The sequence below is a fragment of the Fusarium odoratissimum genome, assembly GCF_000260195.1.
Source record: "Fusarium odoratissimum NRRL 54006 unplaced genomic scaffold supercont1.34, whole genome shotgun sequence".
Classification (NCBI taxonomy): Eukaryota; Fungi; Ascomycota; class Sordariomycetes; order Hypocreales; family Nectriaceae; genus Fusarium; species Fusarium odoratissimum.
This window is the reverse complement of record NW_022158717.1, coordinates 36,595-59,176: the sequence shown is the minus strand read 5'-3', so window position 1 is coordinate 59,176 and position 22,582 is coordinate 36,595. Positions and strand designations below refer to the sequence as shown.

General features: G+C 46.4%; 11 protein-coding genes across 11 annotated transcripts; 8 read left to right on the top strand and 3 right to left on the bottom strand.

Moving 5' to 3' along the window:
• Positions 1-118: 118 nt before the first annotated feature.
• On the top strand, positions 119-1,432 carry FOIG_13536 (uncharacterized protein; the record flags this gene model as incomplete). Its single annotated transcript, XM_031214693.1, has 5 exons — positions 119-137; positions 536-669; positions 720-826; positions 1,080-1,192; positions 1,242-1,432. The coding sequence occupies 5 exons, from the start codon at positions 119-121 to the stop codon at positions 1,430-1,432; spliced, it is 564 nt and encodes a 187-aa protein (XP_031055490.1).
• Positions 1,433-1,751: 319 nt separating this feature from the next.
• On the top strand, positions 1,752-2,938 carry FOIG_13535 (uncharacterized protein; the record flags this gene model as incomplete). The annotated part of the gene is made up of 2 exons (XM_031214692.1): positions 1,752-2,887; positions 2,926-2,938. The coding sequence occupies 2 exons, from the start codon at positions 1,752-1,754 to the stop codon at positions 2,936-2,938; spliced, it is 1,149 nt and encodes a 382-aa protein (XP_031055489.1).
• Positions 2,939-3,157: 219 nt separating this feature from the next.
• FOIG_13534 (uncharacterized protein) lies at positions 3,158-4,337 on the bottom strand. Its single transcript, XM_031214691.1, has one exon. The coding sequence runs from the start codon at positions 4,233-4,235 to the stop codon at positions 3,306-3,308; it is 930 nt and encodes a 309-aa protein (XP_031055488.1). The 5' UTR covers positions 4,236-4,337; the 3' UTR covers positions 3,158-3,305.
• An 896-nt stretch (positions 4,338-5,233) lies between these two features.
• Positions 5,234-5,857, top strand: FOIG_13533 (uncharacterized protein; the record flags this gene model as incomplete). The annotated part of the gene is made up of 1 exon (XM_031214690.1): positions 5,234-5,857. The coding sequence occupies one exon, from the start codon at positions 5,234-5,236 to the stop codon at positions 5,855-5,857; it is 624 nt and encodes a 207-aa protein (XP_031055487.1).
• A 1,113-nt stretch (positions 5,858-6,970) lies between these two features.
• On the top strand, positions 6,971-7,804 carry FOIG_13532 (uncharacterized protein; the record flags this gene model as incomplete). Its single annotated transcript, XM_031214689.1, has 2 exons — positions 6,971-7,308; positions 7,393-7,804. The coding sequence occupies 2 exons, from the start codon at positions 6,971-6,973 to the stop codon at positions 7,802-7,804; spliced, it is 750 nt and encodes a 249-aa protein (XP_031055486.1).
• A 1,870-nt stretch (positions 7,805-9,674) lies between these two features.
• Positions 9,675-11,898, top strand: FOIG_13531 (uncharacterized protein; the record flags this gene model as incomplete). Its single annotated transcript, XM_031214688.1, has 2 exons — positions 9,675-10,204; positions 10,251-11,898. The coding sequence occupies 2 exons, from the start codon at positions 9,675-9,677 to the stop codon at positions 11,896-11,898; spliced, it is 2,178 nt and encodes a 725-aa protein (XP_031055485.1).
• Positions 11,899-12,287: 389 nt separating this feature from the next.
• Positions 12,288-12,566, top strand: FOIG_13530 (uncharacterized protein; the record flags this gene model as incomplete). The annotated part of the gene is made up of 1 exon (XM_031214687.1): positions 12,288-12,566. One exon carries the CDS (start codon positions 12,288-12,290, stop codon positions 12,564-12,566), a length of 279 nt encoding a protein of 92 aa, XP_031055484.1.
• Positions 12,567-13,690: 1,124 nt separating this feature from the next.
• FOIG_13529 (uncharacterized protein) lies at positions 13,691-16,080 on the top strand (the record flags this gene model as incomplete). Its single annotated transcript, XM_031214686.1, has 4 exons — positions 13,691-13,709; positions 13,963-14,492; positions 14,543-14,768; positions 15,911-16,080. 4 exons carry the CDS (start codon positions 13,691-13,693, stop codon positions 16,078-16,080), a joined length of 945 nt encoding a protein of 314 aa, XP_031055483.1.
• Positions 16,081-16,724: 644 nt separating this feature from the next.
• On the top strand, positions 16,725-17,483 carry FOIG_13528 (uncharacterized protein; the record flags this gene model as incomplete). Its single annotated transcript, XM_031214685.1, has 1 exon — positions 16,725-17,483. The coding sequence occupies one exon, from the start codon at positions 16,725-16,727 to the stop codon at positions 17,481-17,483; it is 759 nt and encodes a 252-aa protein (XP_031055482.1).
• A 193-nt stretch (positions 17,484-17,676) lies between these two features.
• Positions 17,677-19,241, bottom strand: FOIG_13527 (subtilisin; the record flags this gene model as incomplete). The annotated part of the gene is made up of 5 exons (XM_031214684.1): positions 18,820-19,241; positions 18,433-18,771; positions 18,249-18,384; positions 17,996-18,196; positions 17,677-17,939 (listed from the first exon to the last, which is right to left on the bottom strand). The coding sequence occupies exons 1-5, from the start codon at positions 19,120-19,122 to the stop codon at positions 17,677-17,679; spliced, it is 1,242 nt and encodes a 413-aa protein (XP_031055481.1). The 5' UTR covers positions 19,123-19,241.
• Positions 19,242-19,856: 615 nt separating this feature from the next.
• Positions 19,857-22,084, bottom strand: FOIG_13526 (uncharacterized protein; the record flags this gene model as incomplete). The annotated part of the gene is made up of 1 exon (XM_031214683.1): positions 19,857-22,084. The coding sequence occupies exon 1, from the start codon at positions 21,990-21,992 to the stop codon at positions 19,857-19,859; it is 2,136 nt and encodes a 711-aa protein (XP_031055480.1). The 5' UTR covers positions 21,993-22,084.
• Positions 22,085-22,582: the final 498 nt, after the last annotated feature.

Below are 22,582 nucleotides of genomic sequence, written 5' to 3'. Positions count from 1 at the left end.
AAGCCCTAATAATAACTCGGTGTAAAAGTCAACCTGAGGATGATGGCAAATGGGGTTAGCGTTGCTCGTGTGTTGGATGTCGTACCAGGAGTGGAACCCCAAAATCAGATCAAGGACCATGACAAAGAAGCATCAGTGTATGCTTGTGGATATTGTTAATAAGGCCTGTGTTTGGGATGCTTTATAGGGTGAGTTTTGCGCAAACTAGAAGGTTAAAGAGGCTTTGATTTAAAAGACAGAAAGAAATGCAAGATTTATCATTATTGTGCTTGACAAATTACCTTTTCATGTCCCATGTACGTAATTATAAAGACGCATTTAATAAAGAACATTATCTATATCTAAGAAAATTCCCCATTACGATCGATTTAAACCTGGACTTCTATCTATCTTCTCGATTGATATATATTTATATTAAAATGCCCTTCTTATCTAGTAACAGGAGCATCGTGCGGTCATGGCATAAGTCTGACTAGACGCTATTTAGTCTACCCTACAACTGACCCCCAGTTCTTTTAATTCGGTTTTATCCAAGTAGTCTCCATCAACCCCAACAATAGCCTAGTGCGCAACAAAGCGGCTACTGACAAGAAGCTTGCTGAAGAACTTGGTTCTCCAAATAACGTCCATATTTTTGAGGCTGATATTACTGACTACAATGCGCTAAAGGTTTAAAGTCTCACTCAGAATCACTTCATATCGTGCTGACCAGAGTGTAGGGTGCTGTTGAAGCTGTCTCGGAGATCGCTGAAGGTTCTCTTGACTACGTCATTGAAACTGCAGGTCTCATCGCATTGTGGTCTCAATGGGATGCTGTTGATGTGCTGTAGGTCGAACCCTTGACTTGTCCATGACCTGGCCTCTGAGAAATGATATCTCATACTGTAACAGAGCCAAAGACCCCGAACATCTTGTCAAGCAACTCCAAGACTCTTCAACGTCAACGTGATTGGAAACTTCCATCTCTTCACTTGTTCTGAAATGACAAGGCAGGAAGGTCATCTCCATCTCGTCCGGCATGTCCGACATCAATTTCCTCCGTCAATTTGAATCGAGCCAGCTCCTGCATACGCCATCAGCGAAGCAGGCACAAGCGTTCTCGCCGCTAAGTTCGCCGCTCGCTACGCAAAAGAAGGAGTTCTTTTCATGAGTATCTGTTCTGGAAGTGTCGACAGTGGTTTTGAAGGAGAGTGTAAGTAGCAGTGACGTTTACAATACTGGATAATTCTGACGTTGCACAGTGACCGAAGAGCAGAAAGAAAAGGTGACGAAGCTCAGGAGCCAGATTGTCAATTATGCCCCGCACTTCACGGGCCCGAGCACCCCTGTAGACTCGGCCAAAGCTGTCTTGAAAGTCATCAATGAGGCCTCCTTGGAGAAAGGCAGCAGTGGGGCCCCTGTCTCGAAGTTTGGAAACAAGCAGTGGATGTAGATACAAAGAAGTAGTCTTCGTAGCATTTTTGTTACTTTCTGTTACGTGATTTATATTATCTTTTCGTTCTTTGTACAACGTACCAATACCTTCGTCATCGTCTTCGCCCGTGCCGCTGCAGACGCTCATTACCGCTAGCGTTGATGTAACAGCGTCACCTACCTTCCCCTCATCTGCCACGTGACGCTTGAAGCATCAGCTCAAACCGCTTCGTTTTTCTCATTTTCATACCACAATGGAAATGTTTATATGTCAGCGTAAATGAAAATATACCAAACCATACAAGGTAGCTTTAATCGTCTATCCTTCACTGCGCAAGATGGCTCTGGAGAATTTGGCGCCCGAACTTATCTCTCTCATCCTACGAAATGTCGACTCACCTCGTGGGCTCCATGATATGATCTCAGCATCGCCGTTATGCTTGCGGGTCTTCTCCAAAACACCCCAAATTTTTCTCTCATCTGTAATCCGAAATGCGTTACTAACGGATAACTTGAGACATCTTCTTACTGTCCGACAAACTCCCTCACCAGCAACTAAGAGTATAGTTCCCGAGTTCCTAGAAAAATACTTTGATGCCTCCTGTTCTTTCAATTTTCCTACCGAGAAATCAGAGCTGATGTTGCTTTGCCGACTTTACAACCGGGTGACATTCCTGATTTCCTGTTATACGGAGTACATGTACCGGCTTGGTTTAGTTGACTCGATTCTTATCCCCACTTCAACAGAATGTATACGGCTACAGAGGGCGTTCCTCCGATTTGAGATCTACTGTCGCGTCTTTCCAGCTGACGGTTCTGTTCCACTCGAAACGGTTTCGGCAAACGATGAGTTCTCTTCTATTGAACAGTTTGATCTCTTCATAAGTCGTCTCTCATCTTGGGAAGTGGAAGAGATAGCTTGCGTCGAGCTGTACGTCACTCTTATGATAAGGGATTACATCGACGAGCTTGAGAGTCAGTTCATGTCTACTACCAATAAGTATGCGAGGCTTGCATGGCCTTTGCTCCCCGAACCCGAATCAGAAGCAGAGATAGAGACAAAGAATGAAACGGAAAGAAAACGCGAGCGGGACACCCTTGTCGAGCTTACGGCACTGGATCAAACCAGTCTTTCTTTGTTTTCAAAAGAGGGTAGATACCGTTCTTCAGATAATATCAGCTACATGACTTCGCTGGGTCTCGACTTTATCTACGATCTCTATACTGCCGGAGAAGGACGATCCGAGTTGATTAGATCAAATTGCCAATATTCTCGCGAGTTTCTACCAGAAGCTCTGAGATACTCGCCAACGTGGCCACCAGACCACCAATATGAAGAAACCGCGACTCTGCAAAATGATTCGTCGCGCAGCAACCTCGGCTACCTCATATTCAGCAGAGTCGAGGGTGACGAAAGAATGTATAAGCCAATTACCACCACGGGCGGCCGCTATTCAGGCATACGACAACTTGGGTACGTGTTCTGGGACTCGGAGAGGATATTGTTTCCAGAGATATACGATAAGCTTGAAGACATGAAATGTATGCTTTGGCAGGATATAACCTTCCGATTTGATCCAGGAGCTCAGAAGGGAGCTGGAGAACGTCTCGAGGGAGTTAAGATTCACCGAGACCAGATGCAGAAGCTGGAAAGAGACTTCGGATATATCAGCCGCCCACTACGGGCAAGCATGGAATCAAATTGAGATGATACGAAAGGATCTATTCCCACAACAAGCCGTTCCTTTTTGCTAATTGTCTTTTCCTTTCTTACTTATTACCCACTGTTTAATATTTTATATATCAACACCAATAAAGCTGGACCTTCCTAAGCGAGGTACCCATACCAAAGTCTCAGAGCAGTTAAAACAATTGGCATTCTTAACTATAACCTAAAAACCCCACATCTCTATATGTAGCGTCTGCATCCATACAAAATGGTTTGGGAACTCCTCTAGAATCTTGGCGATATACACATGCCAGTCGTCATCCCATGCTCTAGCAGCATAGACTGTCATAGCATACTCCCAGTATGAAGGATACCAGCCAGAAGATTCCCAGTCCAGAAGGACCACGGTGTTCTCTGCTGTAATCATGATGTTTTTGCGCTGGAAGTCGGCGTGTGTAAAAACAGGTTTCCCATTCCCTTTGAGGATTCCCGGAAGGACCCTTCGATAAAAGTCAACCCTATGCTGTGCGCTTTCACCACTGTCATAGAGGTACTTCTCAATGAGACCATCCAAGAATTCGTCCTCCGTTTTGAAAATACAATCGATAGCAGGTACTGGCTCTGGCGCCCAGAAGATAGTGTCGCGAAGCTTGGACCCGTCCAGACTACCAAAATATCCTGGGTCAGGCAATTCGCGGATGGTCTGCATTGCCGATTGTAGTTGCGCCGCTATTCTGGACTTGTCAGACGCTTGTAAGTCTGCCCAGATATTTTGCAGGGTTTGCCCGTAAATTCTCTCCATGACGATATATGTAACATCCACTCCGTCCCTGATATTCCGCTTGTACACTGCAAAGACCTTGGGAACATGCAAATTTGAGTTTTTCCGGACGAAGCGCATATTTTCGGCCTCGAGAGGTTCAACGCCCGCTCCAAATTTGGCCACATAATGGTCACTAAGGACTGCAGTGCATCTTGATGTCTGATCCTTGATGCGATGTGGCGCGTTTTCTATATCTTCTATCGATGGCAGAGGCTCCAGCAGGCCCTCAGAAGTCTCTTGGAAAATAATTTCAAACGTCCACGGTTCGGGATTTGGCGGAGGTGGTGGAGGAGGGGGAGATATCGATTGAGAACGAGGTAAATCACCCATTATGTTATGACCTTGGGAGCTTTTGAGCAAGAGCGAAGGTAATGTCGATGGAATGGAAAGAGGCTTAGGAGAATAGATTGACCTCAGCTGGAGACAGACTGGTTGCTGAGGATGAAAGAAAGAAAGAATGAATCAGGCATTGTTCGGTGACAGGTGACGTGCCGCGCGCTAAGCCAACCCCGCTTTAAGCGCCAGCCTCCAATAGGGCCAATAACAAGAACAACGAATCAGGAAAAGATATCTAGACGCCGAAACCGATACCATCAAGTTATTGGTCTCAATCTAAGCGCTTGGGAGTACTTATCATGGGCCGGGGCTAGGATGTGTTGGTTGTCGGCCAAGGGCCCCAAGACTTCGCCACCCTGCAAGTTCATTCCATATGAGTCCGCTGTGCATATGCCATTCAACCTGGGAGCAAAGTTGAAGGTCTAGAAAAGAGGCTATTTAGGCTTCTAGGTTGTATAACACCTTGATGATGCGATAGTTAAAGAATTTTCATACGAGCTCCATGTGTATCTGTCTGTGAAGATTCAAGTTAACGCAATTGACTCATTTCACAACATAACTTGTTTTTATTTATACAGGGTTTAAGGTCATGTAGCTTTAGTCGAGGGGGGACCAACAGCAGAGGAATTTATTCGTTGTCATCTAACAACTACGCACCTGGTCATATTCTGTGTTGTTGGTTGTATTATTATTCGTACTTACACATGGATCTTCGGTAGACCACCTGTTGGTAACCGCTGATTTAACTTTCGTTGCAACCAACATCTGTTTCATGTATCAATACATCACCAACATCTTTTCTATTTCAGGATCAGCTCGGGCTTGCAGATTAGTACAGCAGGATCGGACGCGACGAATTGTGAATGCCAGTTTCTATAAGAAGCCATAGTTTTCCAGTGATGAAGATGTTTAGCTTTAGTATTATTCAATATCATCTGAACCCCCTTTTATCGCTCATTATTCCATCCTCATATTATAAGCTTTTTATTAAGATGACTCTTCCTGTTTATCTTGTTGAGTATCTCGGACTTCCCCGAAATCACCATGCTCTGTTTATTCGTCTAGATGAAGACACCGAAGAAGGCGAGCTCTACCACGTTGCGGGCAATGTTCAAAAGGGCATGCATTTTGAACACAAAATTGCCAAGAAACCTCAAGATTCCGGTTCATATGTTGGCCACCATTACTTGGGTTTCATCTCTAGTTCGGACCGTCAGTTCTTCAAACAGATCTGCCAATCCAATCCACCTCCCGCCAAGCAATTCAACGGAAGCAAGAAGATCAATCCTCGTCAGCCTTTGAGGCGATGCCAAGAATGGACAGCCGAGACTATCGCCATGCTCCAGAGCCATGGTGTCCTCGTGTCAGAGGGATCTGTTGTCAACACTGCGCAACCGGGCTCTAGCCGTTCAGTTGGCCGCACCTATGGCCAGTCTTCAAATCAATCTAGCCAGGCTAGATCTTCGTCAAGCAGCCAGACTGTTGATGGGCAGACCTCCAGCGACGGTTATTGGACATTTAGCTCCAAGTACGGAGATTATTATCACGTTGGAAAGGATGGACGCACGCTCTGGGCAAGCCAGCAGCGTGCCGGATCAAGTGGAAGCAGAAGTTGAGAAGTATTCGGATACTGGTCTTGATTTGGCTACTGTTGTACCTGGTTGTTAGTATCTTGTCTGTTTGCGTGTACTAGAGCTGGCTCTATCGTGTAGAATCTGTTTTTTAAGTGTTTATTGATCTTTGGTATCCAAATTTAAAAGCGTGTTGCAAATGCTATACCTGGTTTGTATTTTATATATCAGACCTGCATACAAAACTAAGTACAGTAGATATAGAGGTAATTTCCACCCATATAGTCAATCGTTGGTAGAAATTATAGATCGGCAGACAAACAGTGTACATTTACCATATACTAGACTGGGGATTCGAGGTATATCGCGCATATATGCTAATTCCAAATATCAATAACAGAGCCACGCCTCAGGCAGCATGCCAACTAACTCTCAATATCTCGTATATAAATAGACATACCAGTACGTTGACCAAATTATTGCCGTGAGAAATTTGTCTAATACATGGTGCGCAACGCTTACTCGGTTCGGGTTCGTCCGTCTTTCGTCCGAATTCAAACATGCTCTACCATTCGCTTCTCAAACAGGGTAGAGTTGTGCAATAAATGGGGAAGGGTCCAAGGGCTCAATATGTATTTGCAAAATGAGCAATTGTCACAATGAAAGGCACCCAGACGTTAACAGAAAGGAAGAATAGTCGAAAACCAGGTATATAATCAACAGACACCTCAAATGTCAGCGGGTGATCGATCACCAGTATCCATCAAAACACAATGAGCACTCGTTCCCATGAGATAACCATCCTGGTGCCACAGGGTGGACCGCCACAATCTGCGCAAAGCACATTGCCAAGACCTTCCCAACGAATACGAGGTGGTGCATTGCAGGTCGTTCAGCCGCAAAGCTTGAAGCTCTGCGCCAAGACTTACGAGCCATCAATCCCGATCGATTGGAACCGGACACTTATGTTATCCCTCAACTCGACGGTGAAGGTCTCGATCCCCTTGTCAAAAACACCAAGTTCTGATCAACGGCATCGGACCATATCATCGCTATGGGTCTCCCATAGTTCAAGCATGTGCCCGTAACGGCACCCATTATGTCGACTTTAGCACCGAGACTGCATGGATCGCTCAGATGATTCGTGATTTTCACGAGATGGCCAAAAGCTCAGGTGTAATTATCATCCCGGCTATCTCGGGTTCAAGTGCTCCATCTGATCTCGTGGCGTGGCTGATCGCAGGTTATCTTCGAAAGCAAGGCCTACATGCAGCATCTGAAATCGTGAGCTCTGGAAAGCTCAGCATGCTTAGGACGCAAGGTGGTTCCCTACATACTGTTCTTGACGTGGCCGAGACTTATGGGATCGGTGGTTGGTTGACTTCTGACACCTCGGTCTTGTTGCCAGATCCCAAACATGTGGTCAAGAAGAACAAGGGACTGATGGGTCATCATTATGACCAACATCTTGAGCATCTGGCAACATCTTTTGTCGCGTAGGGGAATGAGTCCGTCGTCCAACGATCAGCAGCCTTGAAACCGAAGATTTACGGACAAAACTTCGTCTACAAAGAACACAGCCCAGCCACTGGCCTCATATCTGCACTACTCATGCACATCGTCACAAAACTGGGTATTTTCTTGCTTGCAGTGCCCTGGTTCAGATCCTTCGTCCGTGGCAAGTCATTCGATCGAGGATCTGGACCCGACAGAGACGGAAGCCGCAAGATCGAGAGCGCGGAATGGAAAGCAGTTGGTTACGTGACTGGCAAGGAAGAGCCAGTGGCGTTTGCAAAGTTCAGCTACAAGGGAGCACTGGTTGACATGGCGGTAGTTTTAGCCGTGGAGGCTGCAGCGACAATTAATCAGATGAACAAGTCTGAGGCTACTGGTGCAGGACTATTGACGCCATCAACGTTGGGTTACACATTTGTGGACCGACTTCGGGCAGCAGGTTTTGATCTCACGGTCGATGGGCTTGAAACTCATTGATTGGAGTTTTGTTCTCAGGCCATGTGTATTATCAATTATTACCATTAAACGTAGCTCCAAGGTACCGGATTGGCGAAGAAAATCGGCTGTTGGTTCTCAAGGCCCTGATCATGGGTTGCCACGGAAGTGGAGAGCTACTATGATGGCCGATACCGCATGGAAGCGATTCTAGCGCGAGAATTAAATTATCTCCAACCTCTCATGTTCCGCAACGCCATCTAATGGACGTGAACCACGAGCACGGCATCCAGTAAACATCCCGAGGGTCCGAATGATCAGCGTCGAAGCTGTCATTATTTGGGCATCGTCTGTCGAGTAGGGCGTAAATGATCTGATAACCTTATTCATTATCTCGGAACTCGGCACATAGATCAATTAACTACAGCAGCCTCTGGCGTGACAAAAAGCCACTAAACACAAACTTGACGATATTCGGTTAGGTTGGAGCATGTGACAGGGTGAGCAAGAGTTATGCATACTGCGAGAGTTATTATTTTACCTCATCTACCATGGTCCAGAATGTTCCCCCACGTGAATGAAACGGCTATGCGAGCCGAAATGGTAGGGATCTGGGACAGGCGAGGAAGTTAGATCGCTGTTAGTCACGAAAATGCCGATGAAAATCTCGTACGGCGTCGAGGAGTCCCGATGCAAGCCTAATTGAGCTAGCTGTTGCTGTAGTGGAGAGATATCAGGTGTTATTAGCCGAGGCGGCCGAGTTGTTTCAGCAATATTACCTCATGACAACTTCCGCAGTGAGTTGAAGTCTAAAGATATCATGCTGAATAGAATAGATCCTATGTCTCAGAGATGATCTGCAATCACCATCGTAACAAGAACCAAGAAACACAAACTGTGGCTGGTAATCACGCAGACTATTACCTAAAATTAGAGATAAAAAGCTCTCGTTACACTCGTCAACGGGGATCTCCGCCAAGCCCTTGTCCCACAGTCCATCACATGCTAGTCCTGCCCTAGTCCCCTTTATCAATCAGATCCATCTTATCAATCAGCCAGGACCCCGCGCGATCCGTCCAAATTCCCATTTTGGGCCTAGAACACGTGGGATAGCTCTCTTTATCTGATCAGTGGCTGCGGCAGTTCGGCACAGCTAAACGAAAAGTTTGCCTGGTTGCATGCAGAATTCCGCTGCGTCACTGTGTCACTCTCAGTGGGCGGAATTAAGGGTTCTGGAATTCCATGTCTCACTGTGACCAATGGTGACATGGGGGTTGAATTCCTTGGAGGGCTGATGGTTCCTTGGACTTGGGTGCCAAGAAGTGATATCGCCAAGAGATGAGATATCGGCACGTTGCCAAGACGGGCACTTGTTGTTACCAAGATTCAATATGGGACTGAAAGAGACCAAATCATAGTATTGTCTATAGCAATTTAGTGAGGATATTGACTTGAACTCGTTAAGACAGTTGACTGGAGCCATGCCCCCAAATACGAGACCGCACTAACCAAGCGCAAACTCTCGGCCACCCTCCGACCCTGGGAAAGTCTGCATTCAACAAAACGGGTCCCTAGCATCTCCTCAACATGGCCCATCCCTTCCAGTCCCCAAAAGCTGATGCTAATCAACAAGCCACAAAACCCATGACCCAGGTTTCTCTCTCCTAACACTAAACCAATAGCCGCTGTCCAAAACGAACGATATCCGGCGATCACGGACCTAGAATGCAGCCATGGATTCTTCTGAGGGATCTTTTGTTAAGAATCACCGTTTATGGAATAAGAGGTATTTTATCCATCTTGGGCTCGCGATGTTACTTAAAGATCAACTGCCGAGCTCTTCCTGTCTCCCAAGCCCCCAGGATCCTCATCATTTAATTATCTGATCTTTTAGTCTTGGGCATCAGCCACCATGTGGTCTTCCACTACAATGCCAGCATTAGCAATCGTGCTGTCAGCACTTTCTCTCCTCCCCTGCACATCAGCCACAGTTCCTCTTGAGGGCTATGGCAGGGACTCTTACCCGGTACCATGTGCCCAAGCGTGTTCATACGCAATGCCTCGCACTCTCGACTGTCCAGAGTATGCGGGCATGACGGCAGAGGAGAAGGCAGAGGCATATCCATCGGCAGAATGCTTCTCCAACGACGTTTCGTACTTGACCTCTATGGCCTACTGTATTCACTCTTATTGCCCAAAGGACGTCAAGATCTACAAGGTTGAGAACTTTTGGGAGACCCTAATGATTTACGAGTCCAAGTCGATTCGATGGTCTTACCCTGAAGCTCTGGCTCAGGTTAACACTACGAGTGTACCAAAGCCAATGTCGCCTGAAGAGACAGTTTTCAACCGCACCATTTCTATCGATGTAGCTACCTTTCAGAGTTATATGAACGGTGTCAGGGGATACAAAGCCGTGGCCAAGAATGAGTCCATGTACTCGTAAGCGAATATTCTCTATAATGCAAACAAAGCTAATCTTTCAAAGTATCCTCGCCTTCATGACGTGTGTCATGGTGCCGATTGGCTTCTCCCTCCTCCGCTTCCTTCCCCTCCCAGCATCTTTTAGAAGCAAGGTGTACGGCTATCTTATCGACCCTTCAGCTTGGGGCAAGCAGCACAGCGTGGCTACACTGGGAATTGGCATGGTACCTACTCGAGGCCAAGCTCTCTTCATTCTCTACCTCATCGGCATCAATTGTCTGGCCACGTTTGAAGGATACCCCAATTACACTCCTAATGGCATCTTTCCTGACCGTCACTATGAACTGATGCGTCATATCGGTAACCGTGCTGGTTCAATTGCATTCGCCAATATCCCCATTGTCATTCTCTATGCAGGTCGTAGCAGCGTGCTTCTTCGACTCACTAATTGGTCTTACTCAACCTTTCTTCTTCTCCATCGCTGGACTGCCACAATCTGTGTCGTCCAAGTCGCTCTTCACTCACTACTCTGGCTTCGAATCATGATTGAGCAAGACTCATATCCCCTCGTTCTAACATATCCCTACTGGTATGTCGGTGTTGTTGGAACCGTCTTCTTCTCTGCCTTGATTCCTTTCTCCATGCTTCCCATCCGAAAGATACTATATGAGGTCTTTCTCATCACGCACATCCTCTTGACCATCGGTGCTCTGGTCGCTTCTTGGTATCACATTGTTTTCCTCTACGAAGACACGAGCGGCTTCGAGATCTGGCTCATAATCGCCTTTGCTTTTTGGGGTCTTGAGAGAGTCCTTCGCATTCTACGTATCTCTAGATATGGCATCAAGAAAGCCTACGTCACTCGCATTGACGATAAGTATCTGCGAGTTGACATCCCCGATGTTGATGCTCAGGGTCATTGTTTCGCTTACTTTCCCACGCTCTCTTGGCGAGTATGGGAGAATCATCCTTTCTCAATCGTCAATTGCAGCAAAGGTCAGCTTGATGGAGAGTCCATAATCCCAAGCTCGGCTTCGCACACACAGTCTGAAAATGAGGGCGCAATCTCACCAACTGAAGCATCAGCTTCCAAGGAGATGGGCCGCCCTGTGTCCAACATCCGCCAACTCAGAGTTCACAGTAACACTACCAAGCCCGGCATCACGCTGTTCGTTCAGAACCTTCGTGGTATGACCGCCAAGCTCGCAAAGAAAGCCGACACTGGCATCGCCATCCCCGTTCTCATCGAGTCTTCTTATGGCCACGAAGACACAACTCGATTCGAGCCCAACACCGAATACCCGAATACCCTTGTAATTTCCGGTGGTGTCGGCATTGCTGGCGTCCTGTCATCCCTCCAGGCCTCCCTGTCAATGTACGCCAAGCCCCTGGGAACCACTAAGCTGTACTGGGGAATCAAAAGTAAGGGCCTTGTCAATGTTGTCAAGAGTATGATTGTAGGTGGAGATGCCGCTGAGGAAAAAGAAGGTGGTGAATCCTCCCACTGGGGCCATATCGAGACCCATGTCTCGGTTGGTGAGCGCATGGACATAAAGAGAGTTTTGACGACGGAATTGGAGAACGCCATTGGTGGAACTACGGTTGTCGTTTGTGGTCCACATGCAATGTGTGATGAAGCTCGGTATGTCTGCGCTGCGTTGGCGAGACATGGTGTTGTTGTTCGCTATGTTGAAGAATCCTTCACCTGGTAGACACGGCAAAATAAGACATGGAAAGCAAATACTTAGTAAGTATTGGTAGATATTTTATGACAAAATTATTTTCTATTGCATTCATCTTTGAGTGATTAAAAATTACCATTTAATTAAGGTTGCATCCGGCAATGCCGATCGAAGGACCTACGTCAATTGGAATTAGCCAGCATCGGGATCACATTCACAGCGTATGATCCGACTGCCGATGGCTAAACTATTCCGTCATATAAATCCTTCAAAAAGGTGATATTAAGAATGCCCTAGAATCTTCAATCGACAGCAATGATAGTCAGCAGCCTGAATGGAGTCTCATCTGAATTCTGGAATACTATGCTTACTGTGAATGATTTATCTTATATGCTAGAAGCTTTCATTGCGACGCTGCAATGGCTGGTATGAGCCCTTTGAGTATGTCAAGACCTGGCATTGATGATAAACCTGGATTTTGGGAGAGTCATCCCGCTTGGTGGGGCTATTGGGGAGACCTCATCGATGGCGTCAGTGTCTGGGAGTCAGCCTGGCCCGAAGTGCGCGGCACCAACGAAGGTGATCTGTCCAGAGATATCAAGGTCATGGGTCCTCTGCAAAAGAAGGGCAAAACCTTCATAATCACAACTCTCCTTACGCATCCATTTCGTTTGAAAGTTATGTTGGCTGTGATTTGAGCCAGAAGGAAGACATCAAGCAAGCTTGGCGATGTTGTCGCGCTCAAAGTGACCTTTCCGAATTCTGTTTACATACCACAGATCAGTGAGCCTTGTAAGTATTGGGCCAGGGATGTTTTCAAGAGGAGAACAGAAGATGTTGTATAGAAGGATTGCCGCTCTGTAGCTAATCGTCAGAGCAAATACTGCTGGCAGTTATTGGAAAAGGAGAGCTATCATATTGACGTTGGTTACAGTGAGACTTGGAGATCGGTTGCATACAAAATGACAATCTTACAAGCCTTCTAAAACAGGAGTAGCAAAATCCGGGGGTATTATACCCCGAACCCATTATAATGAGTTCCGTGTGGAGAAGGGAAACCCAGTACATGTGTGGAGCCGAGCCGTACTCTGCCAAAAAGCAGGAATATCTCAGGAAATATATCGGTTTGAGGTCGCTCCTCTGGCAGAGCGCGTTTCTAGTGGTTTTAAGCAATTTGAAGATATTTACATACTTGTGGTGTTCTTTAATATTGCTCCTAGTTGTCTTGGCGATGTTATTACTGTTGCCCCACACAGTAAAATATTCGATAGGGTCCACAGTGATCACCTTCAGGAAGAATACTGATTTTTTCTCGAGTGTGGCCGGCATTGCGGATGTTGTTACTCGCACCTTTGCATCCAAGTTCTAACAGCATTGAGATCAAGCTCTTTAAGTTGACTTTCGAGGTTCTCCAGGAGGAAAGCTGCATCACCTTAGTCACAATTAAGGGCCGGTTGCTCTGTAACTACAGCGATACTGGACTTCTTAGCTAGACCGTGTTTGGTTTATGGTAACTTATAAAAAGCGTGTAAAATTTTATTCTTTTTACCAACAGAGCTCAGCTCTATTGAACTGACCGCTGATAAATGTTCTTGACGTAGATATTGCTACACCACGGAAAGAACAGACGAATGGTCCCCGCTGACATACGATACGGAAAGTTCATTTTAAGATCCGCCTCAGCCTTCTACTACTATTTCAAGTGCTAAGTTCTGTAGGCCTACTGGATGCAGGGGTCTTTAGTTTTGCTTGTCTATACTCGTATTCTTAAGTTCTAAGTCCGCGGAGCCAACATATAATATATAGCCTGTCATTGCAGAGAATGCTTTCGACATCTCCACGTATGCGGTTATATATCCACAGCACCAAGTTCAATTACTGGCCAGCATCAAGGGACTATGCCTTTACTTTTCGACTTGATCTATAATACAGAAGATACTACCCGCAGGATAGGGTCACGAAGTTATAAATGCTGACCATTGATGCCTTAGACATATGAGGCTATGTTGCCACCGTTTACTACAAGAATGGTTAAGGCTGCTTGCAATAAGTGAAAAGCCTCCGTTTAAATCTTTCATTAAAATATCTTTAAAGGCCTAACTCACTTCGACGTAACCATTGGGTTCAAGGCCGTTTCCTTAACAGAGCGCACCCATACTCGCGCTTATGAGGCAATCCTTCCAACCTGTCCCGAATTGTCCCGGGATGGTAAAAAAGTCCTGCTCACCGGAGGCACGGGAGGCATTGTCTACGCCATCGCGAGGAGCTTCGGTGTTGCTGGTGCCAACAAGGTTATTATCACTGGCAGGTCTGAGGAAAGGCTCAAGTCTGCTGTCAAAGGTCTCATCGGTGAGGTCAAGGCCATTGACGCCAAGAGTCAGACAAAGTACGAGGGTCGTGTGTGTCAAATTGCTGAACCTTCTAGCATTAGTGCCCTCTTCGACGGTCTTTCGAAAGAAAACACCTATGTCGACGTCCTGGTGCTAAGCGCCGCTTGTATTGGTCAAGGAAAAATCACAGACCAGACTTGGGAGGATATCTGGGAACAGCTTATAGTCAACGTTCGCTCCATACACCAGTTCCATAATCTGTTTGAAAAGCAGCCTAGGATCGGAGCCAGAACTGTAAGTTTCAGCCTCTACAAGGACTTGACGTGCTGACAGAAGGGTTACAGCGCTATATCATCAATATTTCTTCCTCTGCCAGACACCACTACACTGCCGGTGTTGACGCAGGAGTCTATACTCTTACCAAGAACTCCGCTGCCCTGTTGCTACAAAAGATAGCAGATGAGACAGACCCATCAAAGACACAGATCATCAACTTTCACCCTGGCTCTATTCTAGGCATTCGAATTCGGGAACTCGGTTTGGCTGCAGACTCGGCAAGCTGGGACCACGGTAAGCTAACACTGCGGTCTGCTAGAGAAAGTATTATTATTTTTTTTATGTTTGCAAGTCAGCCTCGAAAGGTATATCTAAGCATCTCCAAAGTCTAACATAATTTAAACATTCATTACCCCTCAGCAGGCAAAGCTTTATTAAGTCAATATTATTATAGTTAGCTGCCTTAATTGCAGCCTAAACCTAGCTGCATATAACCTAGCTGGAGAGCCTTACTTGCTCTTCAGCTGGCCCTAATCTTCTTCCTGTAACCTACTTTAAAGGTCTTTCGCCGACCCCTGCAGATACCACGCTTGAATTATCCACTGCGCAGTAAGTGATCCGATCCGACTTCCTCTCTTCTGATCGCAACCACTAATAGCATCACAGCTGCCTTATTGCAATGCCTATTATCCGAAGAAGCCTGCGGCTACCTAGGCCTAATAAGCCCTACTTAACAGAAGACTATAATATAATTTAAATAATTAAAAGAGCTCTCTTAAGCGCTAAGCAGAGTAATTATAATAAGCTTTATATAATAGCTGCTAAAATCAAAGTAGCCTAGATAATTAAAAATAATATTAGCTATATTAGGCTAGCCCTCTTTGGCTATAAGGTCCTCTGGCTTATATAGCTATATCTTTATATCCCTCGGATTAGCAAGGCCTTCCTTAATACTAAGATAGAGAGCCTTAAGATTCTTAGATAGGTATTAAATAGAGGCCACCTATAGAGGAGGCAGAATAAGTTCCTAAAGAAACTTTATAGCGGCTTATATAATAAGTGGCTCTATGATATCAGGAAGTAGGCAATAGAGGTACTGCTTTCGTTAAAGGAGATCGGCGACCTGTGATATATAGACCAGGCTAATTATGGTCTTAAACCACAGCGCGAAGACGAGGGGGACGGCATGCCGCAATATGGATAGAAGACGGGTAATCGTGGGGTTTGGGAAGAAAATATATTAAGTTTTATGTAAGTTCAGTTGCCTAAAGTCAAAGACCTGAAGTCGTGACATCGGCGTCGGCGGCGTAAAGAGGGTCAATTGGGTCACGGGATATAGCACGTGACAGACTCAACGGATTAGCCAAACATCAGTGCACTATTAATATAAACAAGGGGAAAGTATCATTATATGCATTTGCTAATGATAGTACCAGAGGATCTTCCAGGCTCCTTTGCTGTTTGGGCTTCTTTCCCCGAGGCCGCTTTCCTCCATGGCCGCTTCGCCTGGGCTGCGTGTGATGTAGAGGAGCTCAAGAGTGAACCCTTGCGTGAGAAGCTTGAAAAGGATGAAACTTTCCTCAAGGTTACTGTAGAGGGTCTTTAGAAATTAGACCCAGAATAAAAGGACCAATTCTCGCTTTTAGCTTATTTCATATGAATAAGCATTCTTATCATAAATACTCTTACCTTGGAATAACTAAGTTGTCTATTCACTTTATAATAGAACCATAGTATTCCTTTATTATAGAAGGACATAAATGGAAGTATGCTGCTTGTCAAATCAGTTGGTGGCGGTTTAAATCAAGCTCGAGACGGTTATGGCTTGCTAATTCATCGTCGTGGTATTCCACCTTATAAAGGCGTGTTGATAGCCAAAAAAGTGTGTCAGGGGAACGACTCAAGAGTAGGATACCATAACGGGCAATTCTTTTCGCGACAACGTAATTTCCGTATCCCCACCAAGGTTAAGAATACAGTGAGACCATTCGTCGTGACCAACGCCACATTCGATAGTTCCACGGCCAAGTCAATAGCCTGTGACGCTAGACCTATTCTAGATATACTCATCATAATTCAGTCTGGGTCTTCATGGTTAAAATTATTCTCGCTGGCCCTTCTTGCTTTACTACCTCTATTTATCTCCTCTCAACCTTCATTCTTACGCTCGTTTATGTTCGTCGAGTTGGGAGACTAGTTTATGGCTGCCACATTCCTTCAAAAAGTTGCTCTCCAAACGCCACCAGCATCATGAGGTTTATACACCCAACCCTCCAGCTCCTAGCTTTATGCTCGACGACCTTTGCGTCTCCTTGCAAGCCTTCCGCTTCGACTAAGAGTACCGAAGACCCTTCGCTTTCCACCACGCAACTATCGACTATTCCCGAGAGTGCTACTGCCACGGAATCTCTCAGCGAGCCTCCAGCCTTTACCACCGAGTCGACGCTTGCCTTTGAAGCGACTACCACGTCTGGCTTGCTCTCCATCTCTACCACTTCAGCGGAGCCTTCAACTACGACATCGGATCTTCCCCAGCAGCCGAGCAACTTGCTCCGCAACCCTGGTTTTGAAGACGGCACTGTCGCGCCCTGGGAACGATCCGTTGCTTTCGGAGATCCCACTATTTCTACGTCAGAGGCCCTTGGAGGCAGTCAGTCTGGATTCATCAGTGGCGCCCCAGGAGGTCCTGCAGATATTGGCTTCAGACAACGTCTTGATTCCTCATTATTTGAGGCTGAAAAGCCGTATACGTTCTCTGTCTATGTCAAAACGACGGTTGCGGGCAGTTGCTTTACCCGAATGGTGACATGTGATTCTGGGACTGGATCACAAACTGCATACTTCAATTCAGCCAATATTCAGGGACCCTTGAATGAATGGGTGCTGGCAACAGTGACGTGCTCGTGGAGTCAGGCTCGGTTGGACTCTGGGATAAGTGTGGCTGTCAGAGGTGTTTGTGAGCGTCTGAGCTTCTATATTGATGATGCTGTTGTAGAGGCAGCTGCTTAGTCCTTCGATACATGTCTTGGACTCAATTACGAAGGGGTGTGCAACCAGATCCGTATGAATAATGAGTATAATAGAGATCTATGACATAATATATAGCCATATAAACATGTAACTCTATAGATATTCCCCGGCGTTGTTAGAACAAGAACAAAGTCTCGCTAAAACTACACCAGTTTATCCTACTCTCTCATATTTAAGCGCCATTTCCATTATAGGCAATCAGATTAGGACTGCCAGAGAGGGTGCCAGTGATCTTTCCGGTGGTTCCAAGGGCCTTGATTCGGCTTGCGACAGAAGCAGGTGTAGTAAGACCTTCAAGAACCTTAAGGTAAAGGGCAAGACCAGCAACGTGGGGGGAAGCCATCGAAGTACCACTAATAGAGTTAGTGGCGCTATTTGAACCAATCCACGCGGAAAGAATGCTTTGACCGGGAGCAAAGATATCGACACCAGCGCCTTTTAATAGTTAGTCAGTCACTTCCAGTTTTTGGAGAGGAAAGAGATCAGCATACCGTAGTTAGTGAATGAAGTAGGTCTCCAGGCAGAGGTGAGAGCAGCAACAGTGATGGCGTTGGCTGCATTGGCAGGGGATTGACTGGACACAGGCAGAGGGTTTCCATCCTCGTCACCATTTCCGGCAGCGACAACAGAGAGGACTCCAGAGTTGTACGCAGCGTCAATAGCAGTTACCCAAGCCTGGGATGCGTCACCACCTAAACTAGCCGTTAGTGGAAGAACGGTAAGACACGTGCAGATGCATCATACCGAGAGAAAGGTTAATAACGGCCTTGCCGGCGCGGCCCTTTGAGGTGATATCGTTGACAGCCCAGTTGAAACCAGCGAGAACACCAGAATCGGTTCCCTCTGCTCCCTGGAACACCTTGACGGAAACAATGTTCGCCTATCGACGTTAGCAGGGTCTTCTCAATACAGAGCCGCGTGTACTGACCTTCTTAGCAACACCATAGGTAGAGCCGGCGATAGTGCCAGCAACATGAGTACCGTGTCCAAGAGTATCAGTGTTGGCTCCAGAAAAGATGCTATATCCTGCAACGGCGCGGCCACCGAACTGCGAGTGAGAAATCAAAACACCGCTGTCAACAACATAAGCATAGGAGCCCTCGCCAGCAGAAGTATCATAGATGTAGCTGGTAGAGCCGGAGGTACGGTGGGAGATCGTTCCAAGACCCCAGGGAGCTCCCGATTGGGTAGTCAGGGCCCTGCCAGACAGTTCGCTGGACTGCTCGAAGTTGAGCTTAACGATCTTATCAGGTTCGACGAAGGCAACCTTGTTTCTTGTAAGCAGGAGTCTTTAGGTTTGAGCACTGAAGCTTACCTCAGGGCTGGCCTCAATTTCCTTGATAGTGTCCTCATCGAACTGTCCAGCATAGGCGTTCCAGTTCTTGATGTTGAAGGTATGCTCGATACCAGCAGTCTCACGCTTAGAAAGGCTGCGGCGATGAACATCCCCAACCCACTGAAGGTGAGACTCGACCTTTGCACTAGAAGCAGAGGACTTGAGGGTGACAATGTATTTTCCGGGGATCTCCTCTGAACGCTTGCTTGGTGCGGTGGGAGCAGCAAGAGCAGCAGGCAGGAAAGCTCCCAGGTAGAGAGCGAGACGAAGCAAGCTAGCCATCGTGAACGAAGAGAGAGGTAACTGGAGAAGTGATGATGGAGTTGATATCGAGAAGATAGATTCGAGGACTACTGGCTACGATTTATAGACACACGAAGACTATGGTAAAACGGCTCCTAGGCGCCGTTTCCATTTCTTGGCAAACCGACTTATTGACGGGATATATTGCGCCATGGGTCCAGGACCGGGCCTTTGCGATCAGACTTGGCACAGCTTCCTAAACGGTCTATGTCCGATGCACCCTAGAACGGAAGGTCGCACTTCAACGAGGTTCAACAGAGGAACTATTGCTAAAAGACCACGGAGAACAGAAATGGCGTCAAGTGACGCACCACATTTCGCAATTATAGACTCGGAGCGCGTTTTAATTGACCTAATGGGCAGGCAACTATTCAGTTATCTGGCCGTTGAGAAGGTTTGGAGATAAGCAAGGTGGAGTTCACAGGATTGGGCTCTAACCAAATAGACACTAATGCTTCGGGGGTACAAAACAACAAGTAAGCTTATCAGTAAACAAGTAAGCTTATCGGTACTTTAAGTATTCCCGAGCCACTATTCTTTAACTGGCTGGATCTACAATTTTAAGAAGACTACGTAATAGTAAAGAGATAAAGGATTATATAAATTACGGACAGGATCATTCCAGGGTATCTCAATAATAACATAGCTAAATAGATATTTTATAACTTTAGTATTTTAGTTAAAAAATAAACTTAAAAGTAATAATTGAATAGCTAAATAAGAATAAACTCCTTCCTTTCTCTTGTCCCAGTTCTTTCTTCATCTAGCGCCTGTCCATACATATATCTATCCACAAAACTATCACCAACTATTTTAAACTCCTCCCCAAACTGCCGAAGTATGATAGGAATAGAACATCCTAAAGCAATGCATATAATATCGTTAGCATTTGTATTATCCGAGGCAAGACAGAAGAGACCCGTAGTGGTGATAACAAATTTGCGACCTTTCATCGCTGGCTTGAAGTAGTTTTCCAATGCCTGGGACATTTCATCAATCGACATTTCTGGGGTCGCCTGGGTGTATCGCTGCAATATCTCATCTGGTTTCCACGTTTGGTAACGCTGGGCTAGAAATCGGGTAAAGACTTGGTAGGTTCGCCCAATGACATCGACTGATGTAGAGCTTGGATACCTAAATTGGTTCAGAGACAAGGTTCTGCAAAAGGATTCGTGATCGTCGTCACTCAATGGGCTTTTGTAGCTTGTAAACACCCAATACCATTGCAGGAAGGCCATGAGGTAAGCGCTGGTACTTGGGGCATGCTCCAGCCCAATACCGACGTAGTCGGCTGTGCCGAGGACGATGCCCGTGATAGACAGCTTTCTTCTCCGACTGGAGAGATATGTCGAAGATTTGGTGTCTTTAGAGGCGTTGAAACGCCTATTGAAGTTCCAGGCAAGAGGCTTTCGCCAGCTAGAGCCGTTTGACCAATCTGGAACCCACGAGGGAAGGATGTGGATGTTATCAGTCAGAATAGGATTAGAGGCACAGCAGATGACATCGAGGCTGCCAGTTTTTGCAATCAGATAGTCAACAATATCCGTATATACGTGCCGTGGATCCAGCTTGTAGTTGACTTGAAATTGGGTCTGGTCTTTCTCTGGGAGTATACCCAGGAGAGCATACAGCTTATCTCGTGGGTCACGACAGAGTTTGTCGGCACACAGCAAGAGGCAGCTGAAAAGATCTGCGCTTCCAGCATTATGCAACGAATGCAATGACTGAAGAGTGCTCGGCCCGAAACCCACCAAACAGTCCACGTATGTGACCGATCGCAAAGACAAGGCCTGGCGTCCTTTTTCCAGATGGAAAGCTCTCATAAGGTCCACCTTGCAAGCTCTGAGAAGCTTAGACGCCTGGAGGTAGATGTCCCACGAATGAGCAGAGTTTCCGCAGAAGACGGTCACCTGACGCGCATTGAAGATCTCCTGCACCACCCAGAGTCTTCGCCAATAGTCCCTCTCGAACAAGTCCACCAGAGCTTGCCAATCACGCTTGTGTTTGCGGTTGTTTATCAGGGCAGCTAGCGCCGTTCGCGAGTTATTACACTCTGCCAGTTCACAGAGCAGCTCAGTTGCAGCGTAGCTGTCGTTGGCTTCCGGTCCCAACCAAAGGGCGACCATGGAGGCCTTTTTGTATATTGAAGTCATAAGACCAACTTGATAGCTTCTCTCTTCATCGTCGAGCTGGTTGATACATATTGCATCTGCCCATACAATCACAGAAGTGGATATAGATCTGATTCTGGACAAGGCATGCCATAGACTCGTTGTGACAGGAAACTGGTGGCCATCCAGCTCAATGACTCTTGTTTCAAGGGGATCACCCCATGAATAGGAAATCGCGATGTAATCCTGTATCATGTCCAGCGAAGTGTGAAAGATTTGGCAACGGATCTTGGTTGAAACGTCCGACAAGATCCGAAGAAGACGGATCTCATGTTTCTGTGAGTTTAAACTGTGGTACTGGAAGGTTGTGTCCCCCAAGGCCCTTGGCTGGGGACTTGACGAACGGTGGCGCAGACGCTTATTCGGGCGTTCAGCCGAGACCGACAATGGTTGAGGCTGCGATACAGATACGGTATTGCGAGCCTCTATATATCGACTGAACTTTCTGACATGGCGACGACTTGTTGCATCAGGATTTGAACAAGGAGATCCCAGGGTGTTACCTGTGGGTGGAAGAAGGGGTCGATTACCCCCAGGAGGAGGCTGAAGAGACGAAGACCTGGATAGCAATTGTGGTGGCGATATGTCCTTTTTTCTGGAGTCTGGAAGTTCACTCTGCGAAGTTGCGTGGATTTCATGTTGCTCAGATACGTTTCTTGTATCAGACATCTTGGTCATATTACCTAGTATGAAAATGAAATTTAGGTTGGGTGGTATAGGGTTCAGTTCTTGTCAGATCGCGAGAAAGTCAATTCACAGCAAAGAAAAGATATCATTCTCTTTAGGTTGTATCTGGGAGGTCGGGCAGCAATCATCAGCCTAAATAACAGAATATGCCTTGCGGTCAGCCTCAGTGTATATAATGGAGGTGGCGGAACGGAACCGCTCTCTATTGGTTTGATACATAGTACAGCCCCATGCAAAACACATTTCTGGTCTAAGCCCGTTTTAGCCACTTACCCTGTAGACAAAGGTTGGCCTGGTAAACAATATAATACAACAGACTACTTAGTAGTTAACTCCACGGCTGGCTCCTGCTTATCCTCCTGGCTGATCCCATCCTGATCCGTGCTTTCGTCATGAGAAGAAATTGTTTTAAATCCAAAGCATGTACGCATAGAAAAAAAGCAGAATGGATCTGGATCGCCACAAGGGCAAAAGAATGATAACAAGGGCACCCCATGCATAGATGAATGCAATAGCCTAAGTTGGGTAAGCAAGATTACTTAAATAAAGAGTAGTAGAAAGACTCACTACCAAGCCTTTAA